This window comes from Numida meleagris, chromosome 1, assembly GCF_002078875.1.
Source record: "Numida meleagris isolate 19003 breed g44 Domestic line chromosome 1, NumMel1.0, whole genome shotgun sequence".
Classification (NCBI taxonomy): domain Eukaryota; kingdom Metazoa; phylum Chordata; class Aves; order Galliformes; family Numididae; genus Numida; species Numida meleagris.
Window position 1 is genome coordinate 191,142,763 of NC_034409.1, and position 26,491 is coordinate 191,169,253.

General features: G+C 44.7%; 1 protein-coding gene across 1 annotated transcript in view; it reads right to left on the reverse strand.

Annotated features, from left to right (window-relative positions):
• The window catches only part of MYO7A (myosin VIIA), a 58,218-nt gene that overhangs the window by 6,339 nt on the left and 25,388 nt on the right, over nucleotides 1–26,491 (reverse strand). Inside the window, exons 15-42 of the mRNA XM_021383231.1 lie at nucleotides 25,143–25,301; nucleotides 24,731–24,823; nucleotides 23,271–23,365; nucleotides 22,054–22,138; nucleotides 20,864–21,082; nucleotides 20,632–20,739; nucleotides 19,902–20,111; nucleotides 19,181–19,384; nucleotides 17,917–18,093; nucleotides 16,195–16,284; nucleotides 14,811–14,938; nucleotides 13,441–13,567; nucleotides 10,459–10,578; nucleotides 9,553–9,726; nucleotides 8,924–9,151; nucleotides 8,064–8,234; nucleotides 6,982–7,099; nucleotides 6,581–6,707; nucleotides 6,298–6,467; nucleotides 6,003–6,193; nucleotides 5,339–5,463; nucleotides 4,350–4,507; nucleotides 3,893–4,046; nucleotides 3,606–3,761; nucleotides 3,297–3,402; nucleotides 1,687–1,800; nucleotides 638–725; nucleotides 331–437 (exon numbers count right to left, since the gene is read on the reverse strand). Of these exons, the coding sequence (XP_021238906.1) occupies nucleotides 331–437; nucleotides 638–725; nucleotides 1,687–1,800; nucleotides 3,297–3,402; nucleotides 3,606–3,761; nucleotides 3,893–4,046; nucleotides 4,350–4,507; nucleotides 5,339–5,463; nucleotides 6,003–6,193; nucleotides 6,298–6,467; nucleotides 6,581–6,707; nucleotides 6,982–7,099; nucleotides 8,064–8,234; nucleotides 8,924–9,151; nucleotides 9,553–9,726; nucleotides 10,459–10,578; nucleotides 13,441–13,567; nucleotides 14,811–14,938; nucleotides 16,195–16,284; nucleotides 17,917–18,093; nucleotides 19,181–19,384; nucleotides 19,902–20,111; nucleotides 20,632–20,739; nucleotides 20,864–21,082; nucleotides 22,054–22,138; nucleotides 23,271–23,365; nucleotides 24,731–24,823; nucleotides 25,143–25,301 (4,002 nt within the window). The remainder of the gene's footprint in view (nucleotides 1–330; nucleotides 438–637; nucleotides 726–1,686; nucleotides 1,801–3,296; nucleotides 3,403–3,605; nucleotides 3,762–3,892; nucleotides 4,047–4,349; nucleotides 4,508–5,338; nucleotides 5,464–6,002; nucleotides 6,194–6,297; nucleotides 6,468–6,580; nucleotides 6,708–6,981; nucleotides 7,100–8,063; nucleotides 8,235–8,923; nucleotides 9,152–9,552; nucleotides 9,727–10,458; nucleotides 10,579–13,440; nucleotides 13,568–14,810; nucleotides 14,939–16,194; nucleotides 16,285–17,916; nucleotides 18,094–19,180; nucleotides 19,385–19,901; nucleotides 20,112–20,631; nucleotides 20,740–20,863; nucleotides 21,083–22,053; nucleotides 22,139–23,270; nucleotides 23,366–24,730; nucleotides 24,824–25,142; nucleotides 25,302–26,491) is intronic.

A 26,491-nucleotide genomic window follows, 5' to 3' on the forward strand; every position in this document is an offset into this window, starting at 1 on the left:
TCACAGCTCACCTCCAAGAATGGAAGAGCAGAAAACCTTCAGAATCCTTTTGAATCTGGGCTACCTGCTGAGGCTGCTAGCAGGACTTAATCTCCCACTTCTTGCTACTCGCTCAAGAATATCTGATACAATCCCAGCTGAAGAGGTTATCTAAAATGCATGAAGGCCACTCCTTGCCATGCAACCCAGCTGTTCTTTGCATGTCACTGTTTAAGGCAGAATTTTGTTCTGTTTAATGCAAGTCTTCATCTATCTGCACATAAACAGCCTTTCAATCCCATTCCTAAAACCTCTCGAAGTCTCCAGTGCTATTTCAGATTCCAAGAGTACCTGGTAATAGTGGAAGATTGAATCTGCCATTGAATCCTTTCCAGGCGTTGTGTTGGTCCACAGCTTTTTCATGAAGAACACTTGGTAGGTGAGGGAAGGCACTATACCTGTGAGAAGGAAGCAGGGAGCAGATGTCAGAACAATGCTGTGAGCACCAGACAGATCATCTCCTCATCTCCCAGGTGATGTCCCCACGGTAGGCACAGCTACAGTAATGACCCAATGAAAAAGGAAAGCCTTCTTTGAAAGGACTGGAGGGCTCAAGGAGGACTGTGTGTGACCCACAATGGAGAAAAGGCCCTGTTACCATCTTTTGCTGGTCTTGCTTTCTTTATCCAGTCCGTCAGGTGTCTCACAAAGTCAAAGAAGAAATCTCCTTCAGGTACACTTATGACCTAGGGGCACAGTACACGGTTATGAAGATCAAGTAAGCAGCAAGAGGCCACAGGTAGGGCTGCACACTGCCCCACCTCCTGTGGATGTTGCTCACTGCTTTGTCTCAGTTAGACTTCTGGACTACAAACTGATGATGTTAGAAAGCCATCACTCTCATTTCCCCCCATTACTCCTTATTGTGGCTTCCTGTTTCCCTGGAACAATGAATTTCCCTCCATGATAACTGTCTCTATGGATTTATTCCAGTTGCTCGAGGCAGCTCTAAGCATGCACATTTTTCTTAATCCTTTATCACAGAATCATAGAGTGGCTTGGGTTGGAAAGGACTTTAAAGATCATCTAGTTCCAACCCTCCACTGTTGCCAGTGGCCAGCTCAGGCTGCCCAGGGCCACCTTCATCCTGGCTGTGAGCACCTCCAGGGATGGTGCACCTACAGCTCTCTAGGCAGCCTGTGCCAGTGCCTGCACTGCCCTCTAAGTGAAAATTTTCCCCTTAATACCTAATTTAATCTTTTATAAACTCATCTCAGCAACAGGCTTGGGTTTTCTACCTCTTTCCTGTATGAGATCCTCCACTTAGAATGGTACTCGCTTAATCCCTAAATCAGCAAGGACACAGCAGTGTTATCATCAGGTATTAAGGTCACCTGTTCTCAACACAGGAGACCCTTCCCTTTTAGGATGATTGCGGTAACCATGGCTATAGTATTGCAAATCTCACCCAAAGCAGGTGGGATCTGACTTAGAAATGCTACACTGCTTGCAGAGAAATTCTGCTAGATCAGGTTGCTCAGAGCTTGGTCCAGTCTGGCCTTGAAAGTCTCCAGGGATGGGCCTTCCGCTACATCTTTAGGCAATCTGTTTTATAGCTCTGGCTCCAGCAATATACACCTACTGGGTCTCTGGAAATGAAGCACTGAGTGCTTTGGCACTACCCCAAGGTGATTGTGGGTCACTCACCTTGTCGGAGATCTTGACAAAGAGGCTGAAGCCTTCAGAAGACTTTAGGAGCAGCCTGTTGGAGATGTTCTGGCAGAAATCCTTTGCTTTTGTGCTGGACTCCACCTCGAATGCCTACAAAGAAAGGAAGAACATTACTATTGCTACGTCAAGATTAATTTCTGTTTTATGCTCTCTTTGAGGAACTCTATGTTCAGATGTATGAAGAGATTTAGGTGCACACCACCAATGAAAACAGTGACTTTGTGGACTGTGGCTCTGCATATGGGAAGGCACATTTGCAGAAGTTCAGCCATATTGTTGGTGAAACACTGTGATTCAGGATGCTACATCTACACTCTGTGTTGACTTCTGTAGAGCTTCCAAGGTAATGCAAGAGATTTTTTCTGACCTATTTGTAACATCTCAGACCTATTTGTCTACAGGAGAGAGGGACCTCCAGGCTGATCTGTCCCTGTTTCTTCACTGACGATATCTCTCCACTTTCCACTTTCTGAGCTATTCTTAGAATCTTCAGTGACTTGGCTTTTCTCTGTCCTCTTAAGGAGATTCAGTTCACAGCAGTTCAAAGAATTTAAACTTCTACCCGCCGCATCCATGACCATGTTAGCCTGAGCCACCAGGACCCATGTTCTAATACTCATGAGACTGAGAAAGATGCATGTTGTACCATAGTGACAAGACTTTGTCAGCCCACTTGGGTGACTTCCATGGTCAAGGGGACCACATCCAAGTGCAGAAGTTCTCTCTGGCTCCTTCTCCTGGCTCTCACACAGATCTATGTGTATAAAGCAGTGTCATGCTTGTTACTGATCATATACAAAAAGAAAAAAAATAGAGTGATGGAAGGTCCCAGCAGATCTCTTAAACTCCCCATTACAAAGGAACATAGGCATACACAGCTACTGTTCACATCCTCCCATGGATATGAACTGTTTTCCACACGAAATGCAAGAATTTAGTTGTACCTAAGTGCATGATGGAAGAGAGCAAGCCTCACTGGAATACCAATCTGTAACATGAGACAGCAGTATCTGCAAGAAGATGCCTATCTGCTTCCAGCAACAATATAACTACTTGCCTTATTAGTGTATAAGATGCTTAATGAGAGGTTTCTGAGTGGAGGCATCACGATTTCTGTGTCATCTCAGGTCGGAAGAATGAGGAATAATTGCATTTTCTTGCTTGCCAGCTCCACGTCCTGTCATTGGGGAGCCCCAGCAGAGTGCCTGGCTAGGCATAGCTTGGTGGTCTGTATCTTCTAGTCTAAGTTCTAAATAACTGATGGCCAAGGTTTGTGAGCCACTGAGGGAGTGGATGGGGAAGAACATATTCTGTTTCCTTCTTGATGAGATCATATTACAAAAACTCCAGTGAGAGCCATCTCTGTACCCCTGTCTTGAAAAGGTGAACTGTAGGAAATCAGACCCCTAAGCTCCAGTCTCCTATCCTGATAAGAATGGATTTTCCTGACACTGATCTGGTTCAGACTCTTGTGGGAAGGCTGAATTTTTCTGCATTAGAATAAATGGTAAACTCTCCTGAGATTTTAATAAGAAATTGGACAGCCATCCTGACAAAAATTAAGAATTTCCTTCTATCCCACTTACCTCATCAGTGTCATCAGGAAAGTAAACCTTGTGGAAAATTTGGGTGGTTTTGTGTTGAATGGCTTCCACTTCTACAAGATGGGGAGGGTACTTTCTGGATCCATTCCTGTGAAACATGAGGAGGCAAGTGCCATAGAATAAGCGACATCATCCACCGGACATACTTTCAGTTACTCTTGGTTAAATGAAGAGAGAGGCTGTGAGATTTCACTGTCCATCCAACCACCAAAATATCTCCTACTTATTGTTTCTCATGCACATTTGGATGCTGTGACATGGTCAGGATTAGGAGGTCTTTTGGTGTCGTACCTTAGGGCTTTCTGCAGTCTCTGGATGCAGTCTGCTGCCAGTGGGTGATGTTTCCGGGACTGAAGAAACCTCTGGACATGGGGTAAGAGGATGTTACTTGGAGGGAAAAGGCCTGTACACAACCACAACAGCTCCCAGCCTTTCTCTTCACTGTACCTAAATTAGGAAAGATACAGAACAAAGTAACTCATGGCATGGACGCGCTAGAAAAGAGGAAAAATGCTCCAGACCTGCTTTGCCCAATACAGGCTAGTGTCTCTGAGACAAGCAAAACAGACAACTCTTACTTGATGTGGTTGTCAGTGAGCTGCTTCAGGGTCTGGCAGTAGATTTCATCCTTCAGAGGCTCGGCTTTCAAGGCACCTTCAAATATTTGGTCTGTCAGCTCATTGACTGAGCGGGTCCTTTTGGATGGGTAGTCACCCATATACTTTAGCACTGGTGAGAGGCAGGAGTCAAGGATTAGCCAACTGGGAGGTTTGGAAAACCCCTTCTGCTGATGATGTGGTAAAAGACAACCTACACTTGACTACAGAATTGGCTGTGATAGTAGCAGTAATAGTAGTAACATTAGTACCAGGCTTATATCAATAGAACTGTTCAAACCATGAAGTCTGTGACACAGCCCCATTAAGAGGGGACAGAAGGCTTTCTATGGACTTTACTTGTGTCTTTGAGGAGCCTGATCATCCCTTTGTCTGTTGGACCTGTTGTCCAAGGGCTGCACGAGGCAGTAAAGGATATCAATGAAGGCCATGCAAGCTTCTTGGGACAGCTCCTCACTACCCAGGATCTTCTTCAGCAAGGGCTGTTTGATGGGCTCCCGGGTGTAACACCACAGTTTGTCCTTCCCACGGCTCTTGGTGATCATAACTCTGCTCAGGGTGTGCTTAGGGGGAGGCCTGGTGGCAAAGGCAAAGAAAAGTAATAGTGGAGAGGTTACACAGATGAAAGGGACTGTGCGTGGCCTGTGATTCACCAGGAAGGTTGTTCACAACACCTAACCAATGAACTCTTAAACCAAATGGGAATTTATATTTTAGCAAGTGTATACAGCTCCACTTCTACCCAAACTATAGCCATTTTGACTTTCCTAGGGCTCAGAAAACTGTTTTGAACCCTACCCAAGCACTGACACCCAAACAAACTTTTCCAATGAAAACAACTTCTAATCACAAGAGGAATGGTGATGACAATGAGGAGATGGGCAGCAACAGTGAAAGAATATTGCCCAGCAGAACAAGCCCACCAGCATGAAGACATCCAAGAGGACTTGGTCTGCCTCTTTGGACTACCAGCCCCTCTGAGCAGGAAGGGCAGTTTTGGGGTCAGTCTGGTCAGCTACATGCAGCCATGGGGTATGGTCTGGAGCTGAGATGAAAATGTCCCCACCTAGTTCATCTGCTGCCTACATGGTTATAGTGTGTATATGGCCTGTGTATGAGATCATAGGAAAGGAATACTAGGTCAGTAAGCACAGCCTCCCCAATAACATAAACATTTCACACTGTTACATTTGCACTGAGCCAATCAAAATATCCTTCACAAAACCCTGTCTGTGGAAAACTTATAACTCATATGCCATGGCCTAAACTGGAAGTTGTTGTTGTACAGTTACAGAAAAGGATAGGATAGTTAAGGTCTTTTCCAGTAGCCAAAAAATTACTGATTCCCAATCTACGTGGAGATGGATTCCTATTCCTGTATTTTTTGAAGATGGTTAAAAAGATCACCTGAAATAATCATAGGAAAATTCCTCCAAGGTGTATGGCTTCACCCTCTCTTCACTGTCTGAAATTGCCATCTGGGAGGTTCTGATAACATCTTGTCGTTGGTCAGGGGTCATCGTGACCAGTGCCTGTGGGATGAAAAGTTCTCTGTCACTCCATATGCTTGATGGAATATATAGGAAGCAGTTACAAAATGAACAGACTGGCAATGAGTGATTACGAATAACCCAATAATTCCAGTCAACAAACAGTAACTGTAAAACTGCCATTTCTCTGTGCCATTCTCAGTCACTAATACAAAGAATAACAAATGTGGGGATCATTTTCTAATGAAGAGAATGTGTTTTGGAACCTACTGCTCTATAACTGCATGTAGTGGTTTCCTGTAACCCTAAATACACTGAAAAGGAATTGTGCTAGCTGGAGAGATGTGAAAGCATTCATGGATATGCCAAGTCATAATCTCATGGTCTTCAAAGTGATGAGACTAGAAGAAAGGCTAAGATACTATTACAGCAGATCATTTGTACCTCAGAAAACATGTCACCTCTCTCAGCCACTCTGGTCTGCCTTATTGTCAGAAAGACTCTCATGAGAGCTAAGCTGCTCAGAAAGACTTCGACCTCAGGCTATGCATCAAGTTGTGCTGTTCCATAAGACAGCTTACCACAATCTCCAGGGGAGGCATGGTGACAGTAGGCAAGACATAGACAGAATCTGTTGGGAAATCCCCTTTCTGCTTGGTCCGTTCATTAAATCCATTCGCCCACCCTGAATTCATCACATGTTCTCCTGTGTCTTGGTCAAGAACTATGAGATCTCCTTTGAGGAAACTGAGGAATCCAGATTCTTCTCCCACTATAAGAAAAACAACCATTCGTTTGTATGACTTTTTTTTGCAAGTCTTTTTGGAGTAATTAATATGCCTATGCGTTTGCTACTGGACAGGACCTTTTACTTACCAGGGTTTGGGTTGTCTTGGAGAGTGACCACATACTTGGATCTTTTTCTTAGTCCCTCCAGGAAGGTCACTACCAGGTCCCGGATATCCTCTGCATTGTTGGAGGTGAAAGTGTATTCATCTGCTTTAATGGTGGCCAAGGTGAAACTCTGCCCTTGCAGCTTTCCCCCTCTGCGATATGTTTTTATAGGAGATATAAACAGGAAATATAATGGTATCAAAAGTCAAAGTCTGTAAAAGACTGTTTTAGGGTTAGAACATTAGCTAAGTTTATTCTTCCTTACCTGCTGCTTGACACAGCTGTGATCTCTGGAAAAGAGAGCTCCAAGAGAACCTGCTCCTGTTCATCTACAAAGTACACCCCTGTCCAGTTGACAGCCACAATCACATCATTTTTAGGTAGGCTTGGCCCTAGATTGAAGAGAAGACATACAATCAGTTCATTAACAGTATGACATAGAAAAAGTCTGTGTTTCAAAGAAGGACATGATAACAAAGATCAGTTATTTTTAATAGTAGAAACAATGGCAGACTCATAGCTTGAGCCATTGCTAATGAGGACGGACCATGTATTCAAAACAGATCACCTAGATAGCCCATTAGGTCTTGTCTGTGGAGTCCCTAATTCTTTGTCCTTTCTCTTTTGACCATCCCACCCACCCCAGCATGTGTTCTATTGACTCACCTGAGAATTTGAAGGCTTCATAAAACCGAGAAAACAGCAAAGGCCACTTGAAACGTGCAAAATCCACCACCTCTTCCTTGACTTTTTTTGGGTCTGTTCTCTTCTGAGTATAAATTCCCTACCGACAAAGCAAACGACAAGCAACATTTAGCACAAAACAAGTTGCGTCTCAGAAAGAGAGTAAAAAAATACAACTCCTTGAAACTCAGTCCATGACATCTGAAGATCTTGGAACCAATATTTAGATCCTGATGATGCTAAGGGCCAAAGCCCTACAGGAACAAGTGAGAGGCTGGAGAAAGTCCTGGCAAAATTCTAGTTCCCACTTCAGGGAATAATTAGACTCTGAGAAGGCTGGGCAAGCATCTAGAGTGACAAATCTGGGTGGGATCATCTCAACTGGCTTTGGATTTCCCTAACATAGGTGTCTGCCTTTCAGCTTGACAGTCCTTTCGCTGGAAGTAGACACTTAATAGTAGCCCTTAGGCACAGGTATCTAGCTTCATTTAGGACATCTTCCGAAACCTGAGACTTCTGTATGTAGCTGAGAGGCTGATGGAGGGCCTGAAGGCTCCTGGAGCAGGGACACCCCAAGCATCTCTGTTCAGGCAACTGAACCATGCCCCTGGGATTCCATTAAGAGTGATGGGAAGTGAGACCCAATGCACATGGAGATGCTTACATTTAGATATCTAAATCTGAGGTGGACTCCTGTCTTTAAATGAATGCCAGTCCTTGTGCCTGGATGACTCACCAAGTCGGGAGGTTACACAGCATCTGGCACAGTAATGTCTTGGTATTGACTGGGGTCACAAACTGCCACTGTAATAGAACCAATAACACCACAGTCCCGTGTGCCAGGAATGAAACACCAGAAAAGGCAGAGTGCATCTCTGCAAGTTGTCCTCTTGCATCAAAAGCAGTGGCAGAGCTGGACGTGACTAGTGCAAAGCATGTCCTTCGCCTTTGTTTTAATTTCAGGCATAGCCAAGATTTGAGCTGTAGTGTCTGACATATGTTTAGAAGGCACATGAAGCTACCAAAACATATCTTGGCCATTACCAGATTATTTATTGTCCCACCTTTTTATGTGCAGCTATAATGAGCTGAGCCCATTTCTCCACTGTTTTCGATGCAGTGATCTCTCTGTCTGGGATGTAGGATGGAATTAGATTTAGCAGCCTTTCCAGTACCATTTCTGACCCATAGTCCACATAGTACTGCTGGGAAGCCAGTTCTGCCAGATCTTCTTCCTGTGAGATCCAAACATGATAAAGAGCTGATGTTAATGTAATACAGATGGGAAAAGATGCCTTACTTCCTATAGTGCCTGGTCTTTACTGGTTCAAAGGAGAAGAATTAGGTGCTAGGAAAGAGGAATATCTTCATTTTGACACCTGGATAATTTTAAACAGAAGCAAGACAAAATGCAATGGAAGTTTTCAGAGATTTTAGTATCTTTCGTGATGCTCGTTTCAGAGACACTGGAATAATTCTGTAAGCTCACATAGACTCTAGAGACAGGGGTTTCTGCTTTCAGTGTCCCTTCAGCACTGGGTTTTCATTGCATAGCACAACTCTAGGTATCTTGAAATAGTCTGTCTCGTGTCTAAAGCTTAGCAGGATTCACCAAACAGGAATCTGACATGGTGGACTGGTTACAGTGTGCCTGTAGCCCTCCAAAATGGGAGTGATGGATGAGGTGACATTCACTCTCTCATCCAACAGTCCACAGGGAAGAGTGCTCACACAGCCCATGGGAGAGTCTGATCCTCCTCCAGCCATAAGGATCTGATTCCTGTAGCTTCTGTTTCCTACGCGTATACCATAATAATCTAGCAGGTAGCCAGGGAGGAAGATTTCTTATACCATTTTGTGAAGTGCATTTCACCATATTAAGGATGTATATTGGATCAGACCAGTAGCTGTTGAGGACACTTGCCTTGTCACACCGGTACTCCCCAAACTTCACCCCTCGGACAATCTGTTGGTAAATGAGATTGGTGGCCACATTGTCCTCACTTGGATTGTGCCAAGGAGTGAAGATCTCCTTCCTGAAGAAGAGCCGCCACGGCGCGTTGCGCTCCTGTGCTCCTTGCTCCTTGGCGTACTGCTCACACTGGGACACAGCATCCATCACATGGTCATTGCCACTCCCCAGGGAAGAAACCTAAGCAACATGGAGAGGGAAAAGGTGAAATTCATCTGCCATCTCTAGGTAGAGACGTCTATGTCTGAGGCACTGCTGGAGGATCGCTGGAGGGATTTTGGAGGTTTCTGGTCCAATCTCCTGCTCAGAGCAGGTCCATCTTTGGTCGGGTTGATCCATGCCCTCAGTTTTGAATATATCCAAGAAGGGAGATTTCATAGTCTCTCTGCAACACTACTCCAATGTATGCCTTCTCATACTGTGAAAATCATACCTGCATACATATTTTTTTCTTTCTGATCTTTTAGCTGGGCATTTGCTCAGAATACAAGGTCCTTGTTGTCCTCTGGAAGATATGTGACAGCAAGGAGAATCTCCTTTTTCTTTCATAGAGTTAGTCAGGAGCATAAATTATAACTTACCTTGTCAAAAAGTGCGATGTAAAGTGAAAAGCCAAATCGGTCCTTCAGGCTGATTTTGTCAGCCAATGAATTACAGAGCTCTTTAGCAGTGGTCGCAGAATCTGTCAGCAGTGTTTTTGTTGTCCCATCCATAAATGTGACAGGCAGCATGATCGGTTTCTTGGACTTGGTTGCCTAATGGATTAAAGTCAGACTTTATGAAGGCATCCAACATTCTAGATTATTTACCTATGTATTCTTCCTCCCAACAGTGGTAGCTGTTTTTTTAATTCCTGATCCCTCTGATTGGCTATATTTCAATGCTACCATAGCATTCTCAGCAGGATAATGTATGGTCAGTCACTGGAAGCACTGAAAAAACTGTTTCTTATACATAAAACGTTCAATCATTGAAGTGTTTAATCTAGTAAATCCATCCAGGCCCAGGAATGCTCCTGGGCACTAAAGCACAGTCGCCTGTGCTAGTAAATCAGCATAGAAAATGAGCAAATATTGCATAAACTGCTCTTATTCCAACTACAGCTGTCCCTGAACAAGCTTGGGCAGCTGTGATGCTCCAAGGACATTCTCAGTAGGCAGTTTGCCTGCAGCCACTTTCAGCTGGAAGAATTCCTAGCATACATGAGGGTTTGCTCCATGCCATCTGGCATCGATGCCTGAGAGCATTCTCAAATGCATTTAATTTACAAGTATTGATGTAGGCAAAGGATCTGATCTTCAGTACGCTTTGGAGTGAGGCCAGGATACAAGGGGAATGTAATATCTTGGAAATACCTGACAATTCTTGAGAGAAATAAGCATTTTGTCATGATGTTTTCTGCCCTGCCAGAACTGTGGCTTCCATTGCAGTGAAAGGATCCAACCCTGATCCCCAGCAGCCTCGGAAGGGGATGGAGGCGCTCATACCTGCAGTTCCAGCCAGCTGGGTGGCTGCGTCCTTGTCCCATTGGCAAACGTCCGCCGCAGCCTCTCTTCACAATAGGGAGCATAACCAGGAGGGCCTCCATTGATAAAGTTCCTTAAATACTGTTTGCAGCAGGGAACACATTGGTTAGACCATTATACTATTGAATACAGGCCAAAATGATGGGAGTGAATGAAAAAGACCTATAAATAATGATCATGGGAAACCGTAAGCAAACATCACTCGGAACACTTAGCTGATAATAGAAAACATATTTCACAATTACATTAAACAGGTGTTTCCTTAGTTGGATTTTAAACTGTATTTTATTGGACCCTAGGCCAAAATTGGAAGTACTTTACCATATGCTAAAAATATATTGAATAGAAAATGAAATCCAATTACTTCCACAATTTGAGAGATATACTCAAAAACATTACATAAATGTCTTGGCTAAAATTGTAGCTAAGACTAAGAGTTCTGTAAATCAAAGAAAAGTACAAAGGACTGGAGTGCTGTGTCTTGAACCATGCTTAGCATAAGAAGTGATAAATGTTTCTAATAGGATCAAAAGCATGACCTTCATATTTGGGAAGAGAAAACATAACTAAAATTGCCTCATTATCACCTAAATCCATCTCAAAGTGTTCAGTCCTAACTGACATATTCCAGGGTTGTGGAACAGCTTCCAGGCACAATGTTTTCTTGAAATTCTGCTACATTTTTTTTTTCCCATAATATTGCTGTTACTAAAGTTAGACCCCAAATGAAGGTTTCAGAAAAAAATTAACCAGGAATTTGATATCACATTCACTGTACACTTCCATTGCATGGCAGAGTATAGGGAAGAAATGCTAAGAGATATTTACCCTTATTTGCTTTTTCTTCTGTTTAAATGGTGAATAATCATTGCTAAATGATAAGCTCAAGCATTAATTGAAAAATACATGAGGTTAACAAAAAATCTTTTGTTAACTGGCTGATAACCAAGGAGTAACTATGTTCCATCAGCAGTAGCTATCACAAGATTAAAGCAGTAGTGACTAAATTCATGGCAAATCAGAGTTTGGCCAGCTACTAAGTCCTTAAAAATGGTACTTATAGGTTATGAGTTTGATAGTAAGGTCTGGTGCTGATGTGGCATTTGTCTCCCAGTCTAGAACAGGCTGGACTAGGTGGTCTGGGTTAACGTAGTCTCAAAGTGAAGCATTTACTGGATTCCATCAAACTTTGACTATCCCTCCACTCTACAAAAAACAAAAAAGTGAGTCTGCATGGGAAAGTATGCTGCTGGGAACAGAACCAATTCAAAGAGAGAGTGGTTTATCTTCAAACACAACATTTTTAACTGGTGTCTATGATGTCCCCAAGGATTATTACAGGTGCTTCATAGGAGCTCCAAGACACAGCCCAAGTTACTGCTAGACTGGAGCTTAAAAATATAACCACAGTGTGTGCGGCTGCAAGAGGTGTACACGTTCACACTTAAGGAGCCACGGTCACCAGAGCTGCCCATGGGGACAGAAAACGTTTGGGAAGAGATTCAGAGCAGGATTCTCATTCAAGGCCTCAGAATCACCCTCTGGAGGAGTCTCTCTCTTTCCATGTACTATTAAGAGGAGATAAGTATCTGAAATTAAATGGTATGAATATTCTCTTTTGTCTCCAGCAGTCCAAGGAGCAAAAGGGCTGATCTACTGCCCAGGATGAACAAAGGCAGAATGTTTTTGGGAAGACTGACACACACTTCAGCATGCACCAGGACTTTGGGCAGAGGTAGAATCACAGAATCAATAAGGCTAAAAGAGATCTCTGTGATCATCTAGTCCCACCGTTAACCACCATGCATGCTAAATCATCTCTCTAAGTGTCACATCTCCACTTTTCTTGGACACCTCCAGGGACAGTGACTCCACCACCTCCCTGGGCAGTCCATTCCGAGTCTTCAGAGTTACTCATTAATTATTTCAGTGAAGTGCTTCACTCACTCACCTAAAATAATCTTTCATTATTAAAGATTTAAATTCACACAATCTTCTGTGACAGATCTCATTTCCAGATATAATTTAATTTGCTGCCACTTTGCCAGTGATTTATCTGCATTGTTAGATTTCTTACTGGCAGGGCCTGAAGACGAAAAAGGGACTTCTATTCTTGGCTTCAGTTCTTTCAGTACTGAGGATCTGATCTGATATCTATGGATATTAATGTTACACATTTATTTCCAGTGAGTCTGAGAGCAGTTCTAGACTCTAACATTCAAAGATCTGAGAGGGACAAAGGAAGCCTTGTCATGTCGTGTCAAAGCAAAGTTCTGAGCCCTTTGCCCTGATCCAGTCAAACTCTAAATCATGAGACTAGTTTGAGCAGCCCAGAGGGTGTTGGTCAGACTTGAAGTGTGTAAGTTATTTGGAAGGAAGGCTGTTCAAATCTAGGAACAAAGCATGGAGTAAGCATGCTTTGAATGAGAAAATAATAAATAGAAAATAAGAAAAAATGAAAATCCTTAAGAAAACCCTGATTTTTAAAAGTGTCGGCCACTTAGCATCCCCCACTGACTTCAGTCCTGCAGATCCACACTGCTCCTGAGGACAGAAATAAGACATACGTGGGCCTTTCTGGGTGTGCAAATTCCATGTGTGACCTCTGATAATTCAGTTTCTGGGCAGAGGTTACCTAATCACATCTTCTTCATCTGGAGTGCAGGAGGCATCATCTGAATTTGTGATCTACTCTCTCCTTAGAGTCAGTGGAAAGAGAGAGTCATTTCTCAGGAGTGATTTATCTGACCCACATTAGACACTGAGCTCCGGATCATGCACATTTTTCTTTCTCATTAGGAACTTTATGCCATTGTCATTCCTGACAGGGATGAAGACCAGGATTCCTTCCACTGTCAAACTCAAGAGAAAAGCTGGTCCCATGGATGGGAAAGAAAACGTATCAGCAGATAATATCTGAAATAAATTTCATCTGCAATTTACCTTCACAAACTTCTCAGAAGGTGCAAAACACCCCACGCAGAGGGACATCAGGATCCAGCCCCTGGCATGGCTGCTTTTGGATGGGTTCTGAGTCAGTTGCTTGCAGATTTGACAATAGATTTCATCCCTGCAATAGAAATGAAAATAAAAATTAGAATTAACAAGGTGGTGTTTTTCAGTGTTAACAGACAAAGAGCAAACCCTGTCTGCATGTGATACTTAAAAGTTTGTTTTGGAGTTGCAAGAACATTCATTTAATTGTCCTAATGATGGTCATTCTGGTCATTGCATGGTCTATCAAATGCTTTCCTTCTCTGGTTCTGTAACATCAGCTGAGTTTCCCCTGTGCTTCAGCAGAGATTTTCTGTAGTTGACTGACACTTACAGAAAAGAGAAATAAAATGGAGTCTCAAGGCTCAGGTCTATGAATGTCTCTTCTGGAAGACAAATAGTCTTACAGAGATGGAGTCTTTCTTACAAAGGTTTCCCAGTGATACCAAGTGAGCCTCCTGTAGTAACTAACTGGGCCTTCCTTATTTGCTGGAGTCCTTATTTGCTGGCTGTTACTCCTGGGAAATCTAAACATGAATTGTGGAAATGCTGGGAACTATCAGCTCCAGAGGAGATCAAGGTTTGTTCATCTCATGTATAAATAGACACATACTCTGATGCACACTGATGGATATCTCATTTGGGGAATTAATGTCCACTTTTGCCTTTAATTCTCCACATGCAAAATGAGGGATATTGGTACTTCCTTATCTATGTGCAGCAGCAAAAACTAGTTAACCAGCCTGTTACACTGACAAACCCCATGGAACAGCTCATGTGGATGATATTAGATCTGCCTTCAGAGTAGATGTGCAGAAACATAAGGCTAAGGGTTTCCTGGTGAAGTGGGAGGATAAAATGAAACAGATTGAATTACAGCACACACACATACAAATGGGCTAAACCACAGATGTGCAGTCATCTCTAATTTGGTTCTTTCTATTTTTTTGAATGCTTAACTTAGTAACAGAAATGAGTTTTTCAATTCTGTGCCATCAAAAATAGTCACACAAACAAAAGAGGCCTCAATGGCCAAATGGAAAACAAATGGCAGTGAACAGCAAGTGTGAATGATAATAAACCAATCCAGCAGCCACCAGCTCTTTTAGAAGCCTTTGACTCCCTCTGCATGGCCTTTTGTTCAGGCCTGAAATGAACACTAAGGAACATGATCCAAGCCCATCCAATTGTGCAACACAACCAGAAAAGTGAGAGCTTGATAAAGCTGCACACACCAGCAAAATCATTTGGACAAGAATAACTCAGTGAAAAAGGAATTAAAAGAATGGCATGTTTATGCCTTTCTCCTGATTTCTAACCTTAATGCTGGCCTGAGGATGCCATTACCAATAATGAAATGGAGCTTCTCCAGGTTGGAGGTGGGCCGGTCTTCAAGCATGCTATTACCTTGGAGTGTTGACTCCCCGTCATGAAGTCGCTTTGTCACCTGCCAACCAGACACATTGCTCTCTTTCAGTACAGCCATTTACTGTGGCCCCCCACCCCCAGCCCAAATGTGGTGTGCCCCCCCAGGAGGACTCCTCCACCAGCCAGGAAAGGGCTCAGCAGTTCTTCAGTCTATGCATTGTCAGTGATGGGAATTTGTTGGCTTTAATTACACATGGGTGAAGCTGAAAATGGCTCTGCCTGGTCACACTTCCACCTGCTTAGTTTTTTCTTTTGTTTTCTATAATGGCACCCTTGCATCCCAACACTGGGCTGGACTCACAGCTGAAAAAGGTTCACCAACGATGTTTGGAATAATCCAACTTATTGCCAAGGAAGGCTGGTCCTTTCAATTTAGTCGTATTTAAAAAGACTGTTAAAATACTAACAAAATGGACCCTCTCCCCATGCTAACGATGCAGATGAAAGCACGGTGCTTTTTGTGAAAACAGGGATGGCATTCATCCACCTCTCTGCCCACAGCTCTCTACCTCAGCTGGGCAATTCATTCAATATTTAGAGCCACTGGAGAGAGATGGACATTTCTAGAGTGCGTTCAGAGCCACATTAGGATAAGCTGAACTGATTTCTATTTCTTTCCACTGACACTAAAGGAAAGGAGGGTGGCTATATCAGAGAGAGATCTTAATGACCTCAAGCAGCTGAGATGGTGCCTGCTCTGGAAGTGGACAAGACACTATGAAGAAGACTGAATCCACGTGTTTGCCTTGCTGTCATCTCCCTATCCAAAAGCCTTATTGCTCCTCACACTTTTGGGATGGTATTTTAAAAAGCTCTCAGCTTTGGATAGCTACACATAGGAGAATTTGCCCCTAGCACTGGAGAAGGGAGAGGCAGAGGATGGGTGAGCACATTTGGATGGCCTTCCTCTGCTACCTACAACACAGAGGAGGGCAGGAAGCTAAAAGCAGGGGTAACATTCAGACCATCACAAGTGGTGAGAGGTATCAACAGCTGGACGGAGGGCTGTGAAAGAGGGGTGGGAAGGTGCTGAATGGATGGAGAACAGGAGCCGAGGGGAGGCCGGTGCGAGGTGCAGAATGACTCAAGGAGACACGGGAAGCCAACCTTTCCCCTTAAACACTCCTTAAATCTTTCAGGCAGAGAGACAGGTAGCGCCAAACCCAGAGGAAGGCTAGTTCTATGTTGTCTAGGGAAAAGCAGAAGAGAGTCAGAGAGGGCTGCAGACAATCCAACGGCACTTGTGCTGCCAGGCGGCCAAGCGTCTCCTCTCACCTCCTCCGTCAGTTTGGATTTCTTCTTGAGTGTTAAGGAGACCAGTTTGTGCCGCACACTGTTCTTCTTGTGCCCGTCAATGTGAGTACTCTGCAAAGCAAGAGGAACAGAGTGCAATGTGGTGAGAGAGAGCCCTGCCAAGTACAAGCTATCTCTGCTTCCCCAAGACTTCTGCAAAGGGCAGAGACTGAGACATTTCAGAAGATGGTGGGAGCCATCTGAACCCATGGTCCTTTTGCCCCATGATAAACCAGGTCTGGCTCTGAATTTTGCAGATGACCATTGTCTTATCAGTGAACCTACCCTGGCTTAAAACTAGTAATTGGAGATGTCTGCAGAAAGACCAAGCCGTGCTGAAAAAGTGGCTGACTCCTACTCAAACTACGCCCCATCGCTTCTACTGTATCCTGTTCAGGGTTGTTCCTACTTCACAAATGAGACGAGCAAGATCACCCTCTGACATGTGCAATTTGTATAGCTCGCTTGTGAGCTGGAATTCATCTTGCCAGGGCTTCAGGGGCAGCTTTTGTTACCCATTATGGTTTCATCATCACTACCTAGTTCTGTGCTCTGTCAGAACTTTCCCAGAAAAACAAAATTCCATGTGGCACTGATTACTTATTGTCAAGCATATAATATAGAGCTTCTGTTGACCTTCTGCCAACTTTCTGCCAGCTGTGAGACCAAGATGGCATGAACAATAGCTTTATTTTTTTAACTCTGTTAACCTCTCCAAAACTAAACAACTTTGAAATGACTGATTTTACACCAGATCAATACTTTGAGCCCTGCACGGTGATGGTTCATATCCATTATGAAGGCAAGCTGGTACTACAAACCTGGATTCACAAACCATCAGGCTTAGGGTCAGCTCAAACATCTTTACACTGCTGTGCACTCACCAGAGCATGTATAACAGCAGATGCAAATGACAACTTAAATTTTCTTTCTCTTCTCTACTACTTATCAACTCAATTGGCCAAAATATGCCTTTTTGTAAATAAACAAGCAAGAAGTGATAGCTGGAAGGAATGGAAGGTAATTCTTTGTGTATATTTTTTTACAAAATTAGAATCCAAATCAGATTGCTCATCTTCTCAGGTACTGGAGTGGAAGTGCTGAATGAAATCACCATCTATAAAAACAGAAAATCCTAACACCAGGTAATATCTTACCGTATTGTATAAAGCAGTTGCCAAAATGAAAGGATATCAGTGCTATGGACAGTGATTTATCCAGAGCAATGTCTTATCTGGGAGGGGTCCTAAGACAAAGTCCTCCAAATACTTCCCAGAACACACTGAGGATGAAATAGGGATTTCCACAGCTTAATCTCCTGGTAACTCTTTACTTCCTGCTCCAAGATTAAGGGCACATTTTTAATTTTTTCTCTTCTGACTCAGAGCAAATCAACACAAAATCCCCCAAAAGAGAGACCACTGACACAAGACACTGTGTGCCTCCCATGTATCTCTGCCATTTGGGGAGGAAGAGAGAGTTGAAAGCCCCATGAGAAATATCAGGGTGCTTCCCTGACAGTCCTGCTGGGAGCATTCAGTTATCTGTGTAAAGAAGTCGTAGAAACAGCACCTGACACACAGACAGTTCTCCCTTTGTAGCATAATTGCAGATAAAACTGACAAACTGATTTCTTCCCAAAGTATTTCAATATGAAAACACCATCTCTCTTACAGACAATTACCTCAATTAGAAAGAAATTACCTCTCCTTCTCCCTGCAGAGCCTGCAGTTCTTTCTTATAAGTCTTCTTCCCAAGAGTTTCATAGATTTTTGTCATCACTGGTATCTTCTCACCACCATCACTCATGGCCGTATGATATTTTGGCTCAGGGAGGTCTCCCATGAAACGGAGGATGGTGATCCACACAGCAAGTGCTGCCTGTTGAAATAAAGTTTAACTCCATTAGATTGCAGCAGAGCAATGGAGGTGGTAGTCAAGCCATATCCTTAGTGGAGCCAGAAGTTGGACTGGATGATCCTTATGGGTCCCTTCCAACTTGGGATATTCTATGATTCTATGAATCCATTGGGACCACCACTGTAGTCTCCTTGCCTACCTGCACGACTCAGAACTGATTTGCTCACAGCATGAATCTCATCTGAGTGAGAAAAACTGGGTACGCTGGTGGCCAGGACCACAAATTCAGGATCAGTGTTCTTTCTATCATGAACGTGTTTGTACAACCTACAAGGGGTTTGCTTCTTGGCTAGGAGATGTCACCTTTAGATGGAATCATAGAATCATTAAGGTTGGAAAAGACCTTTAAGATCATCTAGTCCAACCGTCAACCCCACCATGCCCACTAAACCATGTCTCTCAGTGCCACATCTACCCTTTTCTTGAACACCTCCAGGGATGGTGACTCCACCACCTCTCTGGGCAGCCTGTTTCAATGCTTGGCTGTTCTTTCTGAGGAGAAATTTTTCCTAATGTCCAAACTGAACATCCCTTGGAGCAACTTAAGGCCTTCTTACCTCTTGTCCTAAAGAAATAAACAGTGACTGAGAACTTCTAACCCTCTGCAGAGGAGAAGGAGAATCATAGAGAAGGCAAGTTCATGGCCTTTGTAATGTTCATTACAATTCTGCCCTTGCACTGCTGGTTATAGGACAAGCCTTTCTCCTCTGCTAGCTCTGCACTGGTGCACATGTCAAGGTAAGAAACAACATTTGCAGCTGCCAAATATCAACTTTGTAAATGGTACTAGCACAACAATTTGCATCATCTGTGACCTAAGCGCAGAAGACTTCATTAACTGTCTTAATATCAAGGTATAGAGATCAACTCACCACTGTGTCCCTTTAATGTATGTTATCTTAGAGTGTGCCCAGTGGATAAAGGCTGTGCTCTCCACTGAACCATGAACACATACCAGTACCAAAGGCAAACTGGTGCCCTTCAGGTGAAAGGCTCCCCAGGCTTGCTCCAACCCACCCTGCTCAAGGGTTTTCCTCCCCTGCCTCACCAACTGGTCTCCTTCATCTTCGTGGTACAAGAGAGGCTGCTTGAGAGGCCGGCGAATGTAGGTGTGTGTTGTCGTGCCCTGGAAATATGTGGCGGCAAACTTGGCAAATTTGTACTCTGAGAGATCTTCCTCCTCTTCCTCGGGGAGAGGCAATGCAGCATCAAGGTCCTCTTCCTCCAGTTCCTTCTGGGCTCGCTCAAGATCCTGGTGGGGAAGGAGATGTCAGGTGGTCAGCATGTTTTTGGATGCTGAACTGTTCTTCCCCCTTGGGCCTGACTTCACTGACTATTGGATTTCCATAAGGAAAAGTCAACTGGAGGGAAAACCATGAAAAGTAACTCTGGAGCCCAAGCCCAAGCCTTTGCTCAGCAACGTCCCCCACAGCACTCACTTGGAGAAGCACTAAGAGTGGCCCCATTTCTGCAATGTCTGTCCAAGCACCAAATGATTTGAGCTGTGATGAAACAAATGGAGTAGATCTTAAAGGCCACAGGTCCTCATTGATCTTACAGCAGTACTGATCTCTTCCATGTAGCAGCCCCATAGAAAACCTGCAACTGCATGTCTGTCCCAGCCACAGCATAGCAAACCTGTGGGGCCATGCAGAAGGAAGGAACTCTTGAAGGAAGACCTCCTTTAGTATTGCCACATTCTACCCTAATAAATTCATGTGTTGCTAAAGCCTTCCATGCCACAGTCAACCTGTGTATATATGCAGTACCTCAAAGCCATTGGGTGCCTGCCCTTCCTGGCCTGGCAGGGAGGAGGTCGTCCCTAGGAATCCAAACATTTTGTCCACCATTTCAGAGTCATTCACTGGCTCGTTTCGAGCTCTTTCCATTTTTTCCAAAAGCTCTTTCTTCCGACGTGCTTCCTCCTTTTCCTTTACTTCTCTCTCCGCATCTTCGCGGGCCAGCTGGGCCAGACGTACCTGGAGGAGGACACATACAATGACTGAACTGCTGATTCCAGAGAGCTGGCACTGAATTCTATGGAGACCAGCTTTAGAAATGTGGAGTTCCCAGTGCTTTGGACACTATCCCAGCCATGTGAGTTGGAGCTAATCAGTAGCATGTCCATATCTCAGTTTCCTAACTGCAGAAGGACAAAGCAATAATATACTCTTCTTCTACAGAGCCTTTTTAGAGAGTCTGATCCCTACACTGAGACTCGTGCATATACATATTATCTACCCAGTTCCCCCTTCAGCCTTCATGCAATACCAAAAGGAAGCACATAACAACCGTAATCTCTGACATTCCTTTGCAGCAGATCAGAAATTCTGGAGCAGCTTAAGTCTAGATAGAGCACAGAGGGCTTTAGTGAATTAAATACAAATAACTCAAGTAGGGCAGAAATCCCTTTGATATTTTTGGCATTCCCCCTCAACGGAGCAGAGGCAGGCCCTTGAAAACAGTGAGACAGCCCCAGAAAGAGCAGTCCTGGCATACTTGGTGTTTCTTTTCTGCTTCCTCTTTGGCTTTCTTGGCACTCATCTCCTTTCGGAGCCGTTCCTCTTCCGCCAGCCGAAGTTTCTCTGCTTCCAGGCGCCGATGATACTGAGGAATAAACACAGGAGCCCTTCTCAAGAGATCTTTCCCACTTGTCAGGATTCTTTGGTGCCCTTTAAACTATTTGTCCCCCCTTTCTCCCCACTTCCATCCTCTTCTCCACAATACGTACCTCTCCTCGGAGGCGCTTGTACAGCCTCCGTGCTATCATGCCCCGCGCGTACGCCTGCACGGTGAGGACAGCCCAGAGGCGGTGACGGAAAGCCCTGCGGACCAGGTAGCCCCGGCAGCGGGCCTGAAACTCGATGATGCGCCGGCGAGCCATGTGGTACTGCTTGTGGAGTTTGCGGGATCGGTAGAGGGCCTGGAGTCTCAGGAAGCCAATACGCATCTGCAAAAGGGAGCAGGATGAAACCACTCCACCGCAGCCCACCCTAAGCAGATTTGCCTTGCTAATCTCCTTCTTCTTAAATAAGAGCGACTGAAATCAGATCTCAGCAGGACAAGCTTTTAGGAGGGAAGTTCTTCAAGAGGGTGGAGAAATGAAGCCCTCTGGCTGCTGCATTAATTAAAGCCCAAGGAGGATGAAGGGAGTTTCTTCCCCACTGAGACCTGTGGTTTGTGCCTTTGAGAGGCTTCAAAAGGCCTGGCTCCTCATATCAACCTTGAGGCTGCTCCCATAGAGTTCCAGAATCTCTCATGGTCTTTAGCACTTCATCCAGCAGTTGGCAACCCTGCCCAAGGAAGGGGCATTGGAACTAGATAATTGCTGCGGTCTCTTCCAACCCAAGCCATTCTATGATTCTATGACTTCCCTGCTAATCACTGCTCCTGCAGACCTCTTGCCATGAATCTGCTTTGTAGAAGCAGGCAGCACCTCGATCAGTCTGGAAATGGCAATTTATATCCTATTGCAGCCTCACAGGATGATACTGACCCCTTTAGACCACAGAACACTTCTGAAATGACCCCCTTTGGGGTCAGAACCAGCTAGGACAAGGAGAGATGAAGGCCATGGATTAGGTTGAGGAGAGGCCAGGAGAAAGCCCTGTTTGCAGATGTGATCACACATGGGGATGGAGTCTGTTTTTCAGAGTTTTCAATTACCTGGAAACTAGGGGAAGACTTTTAAAAGCCCAAATGACTATTTGGTGTGAAGGAAATCTAATTTATGAGCAAAAGGGACAGTAAGAAGGTGATCAGGAACTATCTTTAGTGAGGAGGCAAAACAGCAAGAGCACAATTCCTTTTATCCCACCAGCCCAAATATGGTGGCGAAAATTGAGCCAGAAAACTTTTAATTTAGGTCCCAGCTAAAACAGGTAGGAAGGCAGAAGTGTGAGGAAGCAGCCGTATACTTACAGCACCGTAGTTCTTCCTGCAGTTATGTCCACGCCAGTATCTCTGAATGATCAGGACTGAATTTCTCACTTTCAGGAAATTGGACCTGAAAAGGCATTTCAGTCATGTGTGTCTGCAGTTTGGCGGTAATTTATCATCTCCTGGGCCTCACTCTTTGGAGACTTGAAATTGAGCATCTGGGTGGTTTCCGCATTTTTTTCCTGGAAATTTCTCCTTCCCCAACTCTCTTTGCTTTTACAAGGAGGTCTGTATGGTCTCTCTCTGATGGGTCTCCATATGCTGATTCATAGGATTGGGCAGAGTAGATGCTGAGAACGGTCCCTGCCCTCCCCCCTTTGCATCTTCCTCTTAAATTGCACTGCCTGCTCTCCCTGCTTCAATCCCAGACACCTGCAAATGGATTCAATCTGATCCAAACTCCAGCAACACCACCCCACTACCCTCTTCTGCTCATTACATGCTGCTGAGACTGGTCTGAGCCTGTGCTAGACACCCTGGGGACAGCAGCATCATGAGAACTCAGAGATCTCTGTAGGATTGCTGTGGAAAGGCCTTAAAGTGGTCTTAGAGAGGGCTTACAGTAAAGTTTGAAAGAGAGACATTATCAAGGAGCGTAGCAATATGATAAAGTGTAATGCCTTCAAATTAAAAGAAGGTAGATCTAGATTAGATACTAGGGAGATATTCTTCACTCTGAAGGTGGTAAGGCCCTGGTAAAGTCTGCTTAGAGAAGATGGGGATGACCCATTCTTGGAAGTGTTCAAGGTCAGGTTGGATGGGGCTTTGGGCAAAGTGATCCACCAAAAAGCTGATCAACCCAAACCATCGTGTGATTCTGCGATTCTAAGATGAGAACAACATTAGTTGCAATGGAGGATTCAATAGCCCCATTGCAGTCTTGTGGGGATCTCTTCCAGACTGGGGGCCTAGTGTTGCCTTCAGCAGAGTCTACTACTGTGTTGACATAACAAGCATCTGCTTCCTTGAAGACACCACCAAACAGGGACAGAAGGTCCTATTCTGTCCATATTTAAGGCAAGGAATAGTTTTTCTCTTATTTCTTCTACTGTTTTCCTCCAGTATTTGCTGCACCTGCATGCCAAGCCCATCTCCCCAGCTGCAGGCAGGTCAGGTCAGATGGGTGTGGAGGGAGCAATGCATCCCCCTGATGCTATTTGTTAGCCCACCTCCCAGCCAACCGAAGGGCTCATACTTACCTGTCCTTGAACCCACGCACAACCTTCTGGATGAGGATGACTTTGTCTGTGATGGCCTTGTCCCTCTCAATCTCCAGCAGCATATCATGGTGGTCCTGAGGAGGGAAACAACACATTACTCGTGTCTGAAGATCTCCAATTCTTGAAATGTGGCAGGAAAGGGGGTACAAGGCCCTTCACAAGGGAAGATGACCAAAATAAACTCTTTGGACATTTTAAATCCCAAGCATCCCTCATCTTCTCCTGGAGAAATCCTAACATAAATCTTAGTGATCCACTGTCTTAATTTCCAATTGAACCAGAGCAGTAACAAGCTGAATATGCTAAACTTTATAGTCTGAAAGCACAGAAATTGTATTGCCCTTCCACGGTGAACTCCCTGCCAGTGCCATTAGCCATGGGAGCAACTCCCAGGAGCACTGGGGAGGTTTGGGAGCAAACCTCAGGCTGCCCTGGTCACATCGTTCCCTCCAGCAACAGCTGTAATTCTTCCGTACCCTAAGGACAAAACAGCTTCATTACATGGAATTTCCTTGCCCCGAAGCATTCAGATGCACTGTTCTAAGCTTTCTTTTAATTCCTCCCACACTGAACTCCACTTTCTGTGCTGGTTGAGGCATGCTGAGCTCTGCCACATTGGGTGCAGTGAAGGCAAATCCGCATGCTTCCTGCTTTGCTCGACCTCACACTACCCCTCAGGGCCTCCCGATTTCTCTGTTTCCTGCCCTAACAGCTGCGGGATCTTGATAACAGGCTCTGGAAAGAGTGACTAGTAGAAACAGCTTCTAGGGAAGGGATGGAGATGAGGTGTGGGTGTTATTTAAATATAAGCCATCAGGATCTAGTGCTGAGATTTTTGCTTGAGAGAAGGCTTTGTTTCCATTCTGGTTCCTGGTCAGGTCAACCTCATGTCCCAAGCATAATGCAGGATTTGGTTTGTAAGGAGGAGTGTAAATGGGCAGTGGCTGCTCTCATTCAGGGCTGTTGGGGAACCTGAACTGCTGGCTGTTAGCTGAACCAATGCAGAGAGGTAAGCTGTAGGCATCTCTTGTGTTGTGCAAGGACATGCCAAAACCAAACTGAGCTTGTTGTGCACTCAATCCCTCTTTCTGCAGGGCTTGGCATGGACACCTCTCCTGCTGCTCTGCCTGCTGGGTGAAGGCAGGATCCGAAACAAAGCATCTCAGCCCAGGAGGGAAAAGACTGTGAGTTTAATGTGACTATTTCTGTGTCCGTATGAGTAAGTACATGCATTAGTGCTGGCAGTGTGTCAGGACTTCCTCCTGCCTGACACTTCCTAAACCAGCCCCAAATATCCTGCCTTGGCTCAGTTTCTGCTTATTGCTGTGCCAGCCCAGGGACCGGATGTAAGGGTCACGTCTTGTGATGGAAAGGGTTGGTAGGAGGCCCCTTTACCAACAAGGATCCCGGATAGCAGGGTGACGCAGGGAGCCCAGTACCTTCAGGAATATCTTTGTCTTGCCAATCTGCCAGTCATCATCCTTTCCGAGCACCGCTTCAGCAATGCGCTGGCACGTCCCACGCAGGTCACCCTGATGGGAATGGGAATGTTGTTCATCAGGACCACATTCAACCTTGCTGTTCTGTGCTGACCCTTTCTGTTCTAAACTCCTGTAGTTTTCTGCTAATTAACTTCTCACCACATATAAGGGGAGAGAGTGGGAATGGCTGAGTATGGTCCCTTGGTGCTCAGCTCCCTGTCCCTGCCAGTCCCATGACCATTCTTCTTTCACTTGGAAAGCACTGGGGATCAAATGCTGCACGATTGCTTTCGGAGAGGATGCACTTCCCATGAACACCTCCAGAGAGGCCAAGAGAGAACAATCACTGGCAATGGAAGAAGACACTCACCTGCTTGTATGCTGGCTTCACCCCAGGCATGAGCACCCGGTATCGGTCCACAAACTCCACAAACGTGTAACGGATGGGGTAGCCAGCCCGGCGGATCCGAATGGTCTCCATCATCCCTGAGTACCTCAGCTGACGGACGCACAGCTCCCGGTCAAACAGCTGAGGAGGTTACAGGACATGGCGGTTTGATTGTATATTAGGAAGAAATTCTTGTTAGAAAGAATGGTAATGCATCGGCTCAGGCTGCCCAGGGAGGTGGTGGAGTTAGTGTCCCTGGAGGTGTTCAAGAGCCACAAAGATGTAGCACTAAGGGACATGGTTTAGTGGGCATGGTGGTAATAGGCTGGGGTTGGACATGATCTTAGAGGTCTTTTCCAACCTTAATAATTTTATGATTGCACACCTTGGCCTGGCCATGAGATCGAAACTGTTTAAGGCAATGATGGCAGGCACACACTCAAACTCTCCAGTTGGTGGACCCTAGGCCATAGGAATTGGCTATCATGGACCTTTTCTTTAACTCCTCTTTGCAAAGCAGCACATGACCTACATTCTATGAAAAGGATGGAGAGAAGAGCTGGAGAACACAACGTAACAGTGAACAACACCTTGGGAAAGCTGAAGCACACCTTACAGTCACCCTTGTAATGACCACTTGTGGTCATTAAGCTCTGGTGGCAGCTCTGAGCTTTATCAGCATGATCACAGCATTTGCTGGGAGCATCAGAACAGAGTTCAACCCAAGTGTCAAATAAAGGCAGGCATGGTGTGGTGCTGGCACAGCACAGAAAGTCAGGCCAGTAAGCCCCACTGCGTTCTCCTCTCCTCCTCTCTCCCTGCTCCATGAAGTAGTTGTGGGCTTGTAAAAAAAAAAAAATTGCTTTTCTTTTTTTTTTCTTTTTATTTTTTTCAAAAGTACGTTTTAGAAAGGAAACAAAAGTTTTAAAATAACAGAAAGTAACAAACAGCCAGGACTTTCCAATGACCTTTCACTTCCCACTGTGCTGTTTCCTATCACTATCAGTACACTTTCCTTCATAGCCTGGGACAGAAAATGAACTCCCAGAAAACATTCTCTTTTGCAGTGACCCTGCACAGCTTGATGCTCCATTATCTGCGAGATTTTTCCCTTGGATTACTAAACCATGTCAAAAATAAATTTAGCAAAAAAACACATCTCACATCTCGTAGCACTGCTACTTGATGCTGTGTTAAGTCATCCACTCATTACTTTGACAGTGAGATTTATACCTCTTTTTTTATGTCCACCCAAAAGTCACGCAGTTAATGTGTTGAACAGAATTTCTAGCTAGATCTTGCCAGAGCTGGTCAAATACAGTTTGTTACAA